The sequence below is a fragment of the Neopelma chrysocephalum genome, unplaced genomic scaffold (assembly GCF_003984885.1).
Source record: "Neopelma chrysocephalum unplaced genomic scaffold, ASM398488v2 Primary Assembly neopelma1_171, whole genome shotgun sequence".
In the NCBI taxonomy this organism is placed as follows: Eukaryota; Metazoa; Chordata; class Aves; order Passeriformes; family Pipridae; genus Neopelma; species Neopelma chrysocephalum.
The window spans coordinates 59,936-69,198 of record NW_020897833.1 but is presented as its reverse complement, the minus strand read 5'-3'; the positions used below and the strand labels follow the sequence as shown (position 1 = coordinate 69,198).

The 9,263-nt window shown below is 53.6% G+C and overlaps 1 protein-coding gene across 2 annotated transcripts in view; it reads right to left on the bottom strand.

Moving 5' to 3' along the window:
* Nucleotides 1-307: 307 nt before the first annotated feature.
* DRAM2 (DNA damage regulated autophagy modulator 2) overlaps nucleotides 308-9,263 on the bottom strand; it is a 13,829-nt gene continuing 4,873 nt past the window's right edge. Inside the window, exons 3-9 of one of the 2 annotated variants that reach the window (XM_027701862.1) lie at nucleotides 8,026-8,181; nucleotides 7,259-7,326; nucleotides 6,644-6,783; nucleotides 5,636-5,813; nucleotides 2,419-2,501; nucleotides 1,298-1,390; nucleotides 308-589 (exon numbers count right to left, since the gene is read on the bottom strand). In XM_027701862.1, the coding sequence (XP_027557663.1) occupies nucleotides 479-589; nucleotides 1,298-1,390; nucleotides 2,419-2,501; nucleotides 5,636-5,813; nucleotides 6,644-6,783; nucleotides 7,259-7,326; nucleotides 8,026-8,156 (804 nt within the window). In that variant the 5' untranslated portion in view covers nucleotides 8,157-8,181 and the 3' untranslated portion in view covers nucleotides 308-478. The remainder of the gene's footprint in view (nucleotides 590-1,297; nucleotides 1,391-2,418; nucleotides 2,502-5,635; nucleotides 5,814-6,643; nucleotides 6,784-7,258; nucleotides 7,327-8,025; nucleotides 8,182-9,263) is intronic. The other variant, XM_027701863.1, reaches the window with a different exon arrangement.

Sequence of the window (9,263 nt, the reverse complement as noted above, 5' to 3'; positions counted from 1 at the left end):
GGAAGGAATTCCTCCCTGTGAGGGTGGGGAGGGGCTGGGATGGAATTCCCAGAGACGCTGTGGCTGCCCCATCCCTGGAAGTGTCCAAGCCCAGGTTGGAGCAGCCTGGGACAGTGGGAGGTGACAGGGGTGGAACCAGGAGGGCTTCCAGGTCCCTCCCAACCCCAACCATTCCATGATCCCGTGAAACTTGGAGCAGGTCCTGGCTCAGCCCCACGGGGGGCAGGGCGGGGGCTGGAGGCTCCTGCATCCAGAGGGGCTGGAAAGAGGGGGTGGGGGCTGAGGGGGAGTGATGAGGACACAGAGCTCGTTATTCCCTTCATTTAATCCTCGTTGGGGCAGAAATGTCAGGACCAGGCCCGGCTCCAGCAGGTCGGGCACAGCTGGGGGGGAACAGGACGCTGGGACGGCAGAAATGCTGGGAAGGACCAACTGCTGCTGCTGCTGCTGCAGGAATTCCTGAGTTGCGGGAGCTCTGTCAGATGCTCCCTGGGAAGAGCAGCCCCTGCTCCTCGGCCCCGGAGCCCGGGGGGGGGACGTGGTGGAGGGTCCATCCCTGCAGGGTCACCACGGCCCCCAGGGACACCTTCTGGGGGAATTCAGGGAATCCCGGTCAGGGCCTCACCCCTGCCCCAGAGATTCCCTGCACTGGGAATTCCAGTCAGTGCCTCCCCTAACTGGGAATTCTGGTCAGTCAAAACCAGTTACAGTCAATTAAAGCCAGTTAAAACCAGTTGATGCCAGTTGGAACAGTTAAAGTAACTTAAAGCCAGTTAAAATCAGTTAAAGGCATTTGGAGCCAGTTGAAGCCAGTTAAAACCAGTTAAAGCCAGTTAAAATCAGTTAAAGCCTGTTAAAACCAGCTGAGGCAGTTGAAGCCAGTTAGAGCCAGCTGAGGCCAGCTCAGGCCAGTTAAACCCAGCCCAGGCCAGTTAGAGCCAGCTGGAGCCAGCCCAGGCCAGTTAAACCCAGCCCAGGCCAGTTAGAGCCAGCTGGAGCCAGCTCAGGCCAGTTAAACCCAGCCCAGGCCAGTGTGGTGCTGGAGCCGTGGGAGCAGAGCCAGGACAGAGCCGGGGGTCCCTCCATGGATCCTCCCTGGATCCCACATGGATCCTCCACCCCGGCACGGCCCCGCGCTGGCTCAGGGCTGGACTCCGTCACCTCAAAGGTTTCCAACCCAGAGGATTCCCCAAAATCTGATATAAATTGGGCACAATTTGGTCCTGCCTTGGACCCAAACCCATCCCTGCCCCCCGCCAGGCGGAGCAGGAGCAGCAGCTCCGTGAATTCCCATTACCTGGAAGTCCCGGATGTAGGTGAGGAAGAAGCTGAGGAAGGAGAAGGCCAAGGACCACTCGGAGACGGTGCTGACCATGTGCAGGGGGTATCCCTGTGGTGGAGAGGGGGAATCGCTGGGAAAAGCTGCTCTGGGAGCTGCTGTGACACAAAATGCCTTGGGACATCCCACATCCCGCTGGAGAACACAATTCCTTTGAGCCTCCAGGAATGAAGAGTGGGAATGGCCAGGAAAACCCTGGGATGGCACCCACGGGGAATTTAACATCTGAAGGCTCAATCCAGAGCTGGGCCTGACCAACAAACCCTCTGGCTCTGGGGACAGCAGGGATTGACCTGAGGTTACAGTTGGAGCTCCAGCTGGTTTGGGATTGATTTAAAGTCACACTTGGAGCTCCAACTGTTTTGTGGGAGCAGAACTTCAGCGAGTTCTGGCACAGGTTGTCCAGAGAGGTTGTTGTGGAATCTCCATCCCTGGAAGTGCCCAAGACCAGGTTGGAACAACCTGCTCTATGGGAAGCGTGCCTGCCCATGGAATGAGGGGGGATTTGAGGTGCCTTCCCACCCAAAACCATCCTGGGATTCCAGGATTCTGGAGCTCCTCTGCTCTGGAGCCAGGCTGGGAGAACTGGGGGGGTTCCCCTGGAGAAGAGAAGGCTCCAGGGACACCTTGGAGCCCCTTGCAGGGCCTAAAGGGGCTCCAGGAGAGCTGGAGAGGGACTGGGGACAAGGGATGGAGGGACAGGACACAGGGAATGGCTTCAAACTGCCAGAGGGCAGGGATGGATGGGATATTGGGAAGGAATTCTTGGCTGTGAGGGTGGGGAGGGTCTGGGATGGAATTCCCAGAGAAGCTGTGGCTGCTTCATCTCTGGAAGTGTCCAGGGCCAGGTTGGAGCAGCCTGGGATAGTGGGAGGTGTCCCTGGGATAGTGGGAGGTGTCCCTGCCCAGGGCAGGGCTGGGACTGGGTGGGATTTGAGGTCCCTTCCCACCCACCCCAGCCTGGCATTCCATGACTCCAGGAAGCTCCTCTCCCCCCCACGGTGTGTTTGGAGCCACAGGAATGTCCCCCCATCCCCCCAATCCTGCTGGATCGGTGTCCCATCCCCCCCAGGCCTTACCCTGTCCTGGGGGTCCCAGTGCAGCCTCTGCTCCAGGCCGGATCCGTAGCGGCCGCTGTAGAGGAGCCCCGAGGACACGGACACTGCGGAATGTCAAGGAGGGAGCAGGGCAAGGATGGGCCTCCGGGAGCTTTAGGCCCGGCTTTGGAAGGGTCAGGGACAAGGATGGGCCTCCAGGAGCTTTAGGCCCGGCTTTGGGCTCAGCTGAGCCCGGCTTTGGGCTCGGCCTGCTCTGCATGAGGCTCCTCAAGGGGAGGAGCAGCGTTGGGGCCACGAGCCCTTCCCACCCTGGAGCTCATCCCAATCCATCAGTTACTGTCCCATCAAAGGGTCAACTCGGCCCTGCACCCACCCCCTTGTTCTCTGGGAGCTGCTCCTCCTCATCCCTCTCTGATCCCAGTGTCCTATGGAAGCACAGCTCCTTATCCCTATCCCAGTGTTCTCATGGAAGCACAGCTCGTTATCCCTGATCCCAGTGTCCTCATGGAAGCACAGCTCGTTATCCCTGATCCCAGTGTCCTCATGGAAGCACTGGAGCTGTGACCAGCTGGAAGCACTTCCTGAGCACCTGGAATATTTTTAGGGGTGTTTTCCAGGCTCACGGAGCCCAGACCTCTTTCTCCATTGGCTTTTCAGCCTCCCAGCCACCTGGAATTCTTGCCTGGTGGGTCCCAGGCTGGAATTCTGTGCCAGCTTTCCTTTCTTAGTCAGGATTTGGAACTCCTCGGGATTTCAAACAGCAGCCAAGGGAAAAACCCCCAATGACTCCTCATTTAATCCCAGACCCGGATCTTTCCAGAGCCTAATCCAACTTTTCCAACCCCTTTCCCAGGGAAGGAAGCCGGGACTCCTGCCTTTGCCAATGGAATCAGATTAATTTGGAGCCAATCTGATTTCCCAGCCCTGAGATATCAAACCCCATCCATGGTCAATGAGATCAAACCTCCAGAGCCTCCCGACGGGGAAGGACTTGTTTGGGTGGGAGCAAGGCTGGGCTTCCCAGCACAGACTGGGAGTCCAGACTCCCAAAGCTCCCTGAAAGTGGCTGTGAGTGGTTTGGGAGCTCTGGATGCTCCGAGTGCAGGAATTCCCCAATTCCCCGGGAATTCAGACGCTCTGGGAGCTCCTGGTCACTGATGGGGTGGGAAGAATTGGATCATTTTCTGGATGCAAGTGTCCAGCTGGAGCATCCCATCCCATCCCATCCCATCCCAAACCATCCCATCCCAAACCATCCCAGGCCTGGCTTGGAGCACAGCTGGGACCAGTCCCAGTCTGGGAGCACTGGGAGCACGGGAGGTGCTGATGTTCAGGCGAGAACCAACAAGATCTCCCAGGGGGACCCTCCCTCGCTTTTGCCTTGTTTGCTTTCAAAAGCAGCACCCTGGAATGTTGATTTTTAGTATTTCCTAATTTATATTCCTCTTAGTTCCATAAATCCTCCTTTTGTGGTTGTTTCCTGGGAGGTGGTTGTTTAAATGTTCTCTGAGGAGATACAGTGGCTGACACTGTCCAGCAAATATCAGTTATTCCATTTAAACCAGGATTCAAAGCACAGGAAAAGCTGGGCAGAGGAGGCAGCTCCCTAAAAACGGAACCTTTGGGGCTGGGAGCTCTGGATGCTGAGCTGAGCGCGGGAATTCCCCGATTCCCTGGGAATTCAGCTGCTCTGGGAGCTCCTGGTTCCTGATGGAGTGGGAGGAATTTGATCCTGGTGCTACAAACCCCTCTGGTTCCCCCCTCTCCTCGTTAGTGGGGCACTAACGACCTTCTGGGAAGGAGAACCAGGGAATTGCTGAGGCTGGAAAAGCCCTCTGGGATCGAGTCCAACCCTTCCCCCAGTCACCACTGACTCCTCAGGTGCCACATCCCCACAGTTTTTGGACACCTCCAGGGATGGGGCCTCCAAACCTCCCTGGGCAGCCCCTTCCAGAGCTGTACAGCCCTTTCCAGGCAGGAATTTTCCCCAATATCCAACCTGCCCCTCCCCTGGCACAGCTGGAGGCCATTTCCCTTTGTCCTGTCCCTGGCTCCCCCCTCCTGTCAGGGTGTTCATTTAGAAAATCATTCTAATTTCCCTTTTAGAAAATTATCCTCATTTCCCCCCAGTTTCCCTTTTTCCCCCTTCCCGGCCCACATTATTCCCACATCCCTATTTCTCCAGCTTCCCCATCATCCTGGTCACACCACAGGGCTTCAGGAAACCTCTCCAGGCTCGAGGCCTGTGGGGTTTTGGGATGTGGGATTGGAGCTGAACCCTCCCTTTCAGTTCCCCTTGTTTGGCTCCTCGGGGCTCAGAGCCCCAAATCCCATTTGCAGGCCCCAAAGATTCCTGACAGGGACAAGGAATCTCCAGGTTTCCTGGATGATTTCCCCGCTGTCTCCCAGCCCCCTCAGCAGGGGAGGGATTCCTGCCTTCTCCAGCCTGTTCCTCACTATCCCAGCGTGATTCCCAGAGCTCAGGGAGCTGCTCCATCCCCAGGAAATGGGGAATGTGGGTCAGTGCTGGCATTGGCTGCCAGCCTGGAAATAAATGGGATTGCTGGGGATTAAATCAGTGGCCTTGATCCAAGAAGTGTTTAAGCAAAGGCTTTGCACTCCTGCCTTTGGAATGTGGATTCCAGAGGTTTGGAGTGCTCTTGTTTGACACAGAGCTGAGTCTTCAATTCCAAACACAACATTTGGGGCCATCAGGGTGGTTCCGTTTCCTGACTCTCCAGTGATTCTGGAGAGGGAAAAGGCCTCTTTGGGCACACACGGACAACAGGGAATGGCTTCCCACTGCCAGAGGGCAGGGAGAGATGGGATATTGGGAAGGAATCCCATCTCTGGTGATAAATCCTGATTTTTCCTATTTCCTGTCTCTGGGAAAGGGGAGGACAAAGGCTGGGGGCCATTCCTCTTCCCTTGATTTTAGTGGGGGGATATTAAAAATACTCCATTTTCCTGTATTCCCAGTTGGAATACGGAACACAGCACAGGCTGAGCATTCCAGGTTGGAATACAGAATCCAGCACACTCCAAGCTGCGCATTCCCAGCTGGAATACAGAATCCAGCACACCAGAAGCTGTGCATTCCCAGCTGGAATACAGAATCCAGCAGCTCCAAGCTGCACGTTCCAAGGTGCACATTCCTTCCAGCCGGGGTTACATTAAGCTGGATCTAAAGCCCGGGGGTTCTCCCGTGTCCCAGTGGCACATTCCCAGGAAAGGATACTGCTCCCGATGCTGCAGGAGCTCCAGAGGAGCACGGCCAGGCGGGCCCAGAAGATTCCCTTGCCGTGGAATTCCGGCTGCATGTGGAAGGACAGGACGGTCTGGAGCAGCATGTAAAGGGCTCCCACCCCGAAGGTCAGGCAGGCTCCCAGCACATGGATATAGTACAGGACACATTTCTGGGAAAAGGAAGCACATCCTGCTTTTCTTGGAACCCCTGGAACCATTTTCCTCTGGAAAACTTTGGAACTTCCCCCCCCTCGGGTTGTTCTCCCGTTCCCAGCCAAGCGGGGCTGGAATGTGCAAGTGCTCGGGAGATTTGCCTTGGAATTGGAGTTTCCAGCCCTTGGAATCGCTGCTGTTGGGAAGCTCTTGTGGTGAAATTCCAGGTGAGAGCTGTGCCTTAAACACAGGGATTTGTGGGAGTTGCTGGCACTAATAACGGACAGAAATGCAGGAATTGGGGCAGGGAATTCCTGCCGGGAACGGGAGACACAACAGCATTGGTATCCCGGGAATCCAGGAAAGATCCTGGGAAACAGGACAAACACCCCAGAATTCCTGTACCCAAAGTGAGAGGAAAAAGAATGAGGTTCAGCATTTCCCCAAATGCCTCTGTCTGAACAAGGAGTGTGTGGAATTCTCTTGGAATCCTTGGAGGGAATGAGGCTGAATACGCAGCAACACTTAAAAACACTCCAGGAGAACTGGGAATTCCAACCCTCTGGAAGGAGATCCAAGTGTCCCTCCTGCAAAGTCTGGGCTTGGGAAGGGGATGCTCACAAGTCCCAGAGGAAAGAAGGAATGACTAAAAAAAAAATAATCCAGTTTTTTTAACAGTTTCCTGGTGGGAATTGGACCCAAAAAGCCCCAGTTTGCTCCCAAAGGAAATAAGTTAAAAAAAAAATCCAATTTTTTTAAGTTTCCTGTTGGGAATTGGACCCAAACCCCCCAATTTTCCATGAAAACTTTCCCTGGGATTTCAGAAAAAGGCAAGGAAAGCCCAAACCTGGAAGTTTGCGATGATGCAGAGGCCAAAGCAGCTCATCCAGCCCAAGGTGAGGCCGATCCTGTTGAGCCTGAGGATCCTGGAATTCCCTGGGATCAGGGCACACACCTGTTTGTACCGGACGTACATCGTGGCCACCCCTGCAGGGACAACAGTGACATTCCCAGTGTCCTTTTTCCACTGGGAAGGTGCTGAGTGACACAAGGAATTCCTTAAAATCCAGGGATTTTTTTCTGGATCACAGGAATGGGAAAGCTGAGGGGCTGGAAGTGCAAACTGGGACGATACAGCAGCAAAGAATTCCAATATTTGGATTTTCCTGAGATTTTTTTCATTTACAAACCACTCCCCCCCACTGGTTTTTCCCTCCTTCCAGGTAAATAACTGCCTGGAATTCCCATTTTTATCACTTTTATTCATCTGGTTGGGGTTTTAATGCCTTTTCTGCCCTTCTGGAAGTTGCAATTCCCATGCTGGATTCCCAGATAATCCCCTTGGCCCCCCATTTCCTCTCCACGGAGATTTATTGCCCAAGGTTTGGTTTTTGCCTGGGATTTCTGGGCCCATCCATGACCTGAGGGGGAAAGGAAATTGTTTGGAGCTTTTCCTACTCACCCAGGAAGGTGGAAATGTTCAACATGATCCCAAACAAGCATCTTTCCGGTGGAATCGTCCCTGTGTCGCTGGAGAAGAGAAATTCCAGGGATGGAGCAGCCAGAGCTTCTCTGGGAATTCCATCCCAGCCCCTCCCAGCCAGGAATTCCTTCCCAATATCCCATCCATCCCTGCTCTCTGGCAGTGGGAAGCCATTCCCTGTGTCCTGTCCCTCCATCCCTTGTCCCCAGTCCCTCTCCAGCTCTCCTGGAGCCCCTTCAGGCCCTGCAAGGGACTCCAAGGTGTCCCTGGAGCCTTCTCTTCTCCAGGGGAACATTCCCAGCTCTCCCAGCCTGGCTCCAGAGCAGAGGGGCTCCAGAATCCTGGAATCCCAGGCTGGTTTGGGTTGGAGGGACCTTCAATCCCACCCAGTCCCAGCCCTGCCCTGGGCAGGGACACCTCCCACTATCCCAGGCTGCTCCAACCTGGCCTTGGACACTCCCAGGGATGGGGCAACCTCTGGAAAATCCATCCCAGCCCCTCCCCACCCTCCCAGGGAGGAATTCCTTCCCAATATCCCATCCCACCCTCTCCCAGCCTGACACAACCTCCAACTCTCTCTAACAACCCCAACCAGGAACCACAGACTGGAGCTGTCGGGACAAACCCTTGGAGTCTGGGAGCTGGGAGGAATTCCCAGGGCTGGGACAGGGGCACATCCCTGACCTGATGTAGGGCACGGGGGCACATCCCTGACCTGATGTAGGGCACGGGGGCACATCCCTGACCTGATGTAGGGCACCAGCGGGTCCACGTGGCGCAGCACCGTGGCTGTGATGTAGGAGAACACGAAGGACGCCGCCGACCACAGCACCAGGGCCACGGGCAGGAAGGACAGACCCTGCTGGAACCACCACATGGCACCACGGGGACAGCACACGGGTCTGGGGAGGGGGGAGAGGGGGTGAGAGTCCTTAAAGAGTTGGGGAGAGTTCTCAAAGGGTTGGGGAGAGTTCTCAAAGGTTTAGTGAGAGTTCTCAAAGGGTTGGGGAGAGTTCTCAAAGGTTTAGTGAGAGTTCTCAAAGGTTTAGTGAGAGTTCTCAAAGGTTCAGTGAGAGTTCTTGCAGGTCTACTAAGAGTTCTCCAAGGTTTACTGAGAGTTCTCAAAGGTTTATTATGAGTTCCCAAAGGTTTACTGAGATTCTCAAAGATTTAATAGGATTTCTCAGAGGTTTACTGAGGGTTCTGAAGGTTCCACTGAGATTTCCAAAGGTTTACTGAGATTTTTCAAAGGTTTACTGAGATTTTTCAAAGGTTTTCTGAGAGTTCTCAAAGTTTACTAAGAATTCTAAAAGGTTTACTGAGATTTTTCAAAGCTTTACTGAGAGTTCTCAAAAGTTTATTAAGAATTCCCAAAGGTTTTCTGAGATTCCCAAAGGTTTACTGAGAGTTCTCAAGGGTTTACAAACAGTTCTCAAAGGTTTACTGAGAGTTCTTGAAGGTTTAGTGAGATTTTTCAAAGGTTTACTGAGATTCTCAAGGGTTTACTGAGAGTTATCAAATGTTTTCTGAGATTTTCAAAGGTTTTCTGAGATTCTCAAAGGTTTTCTGAGAGTTCTGGAAGGTTTTCTGAGAGTTCTCAAACCTTTACTGAGATTTCTCAAACCTTAACTGAGATTTCTCAAACTTTTACTGAGATTCCCAAAGGTTTATTGAGATTCCCAAAGGTTTATGAAGATTTCTCCAAGTTTAATAAGGATTCTCAAAGGTTTTCTGAGATCCTCAACGGTTTAATAGGATTTCTCAAGGGTGTACTGAGAGTTCCCAAAGCTTTACTGAGATTCTCCAAGGGTTTCTAGGATTTCTCAGGGGTTTCCTAAGATTTTTCAGGGTTTTCCTGGGATTTCTCAGGGATTTCCTGGGATTTCTCAGGAGTTTTCTGAGATTTCTCAGGGGTTTCCAGGATTTCTTGGGGTTTTCCTAAGATTTTTTCAGGGTTTTCCTAAGATTTTTTCAGGGTTTTCCT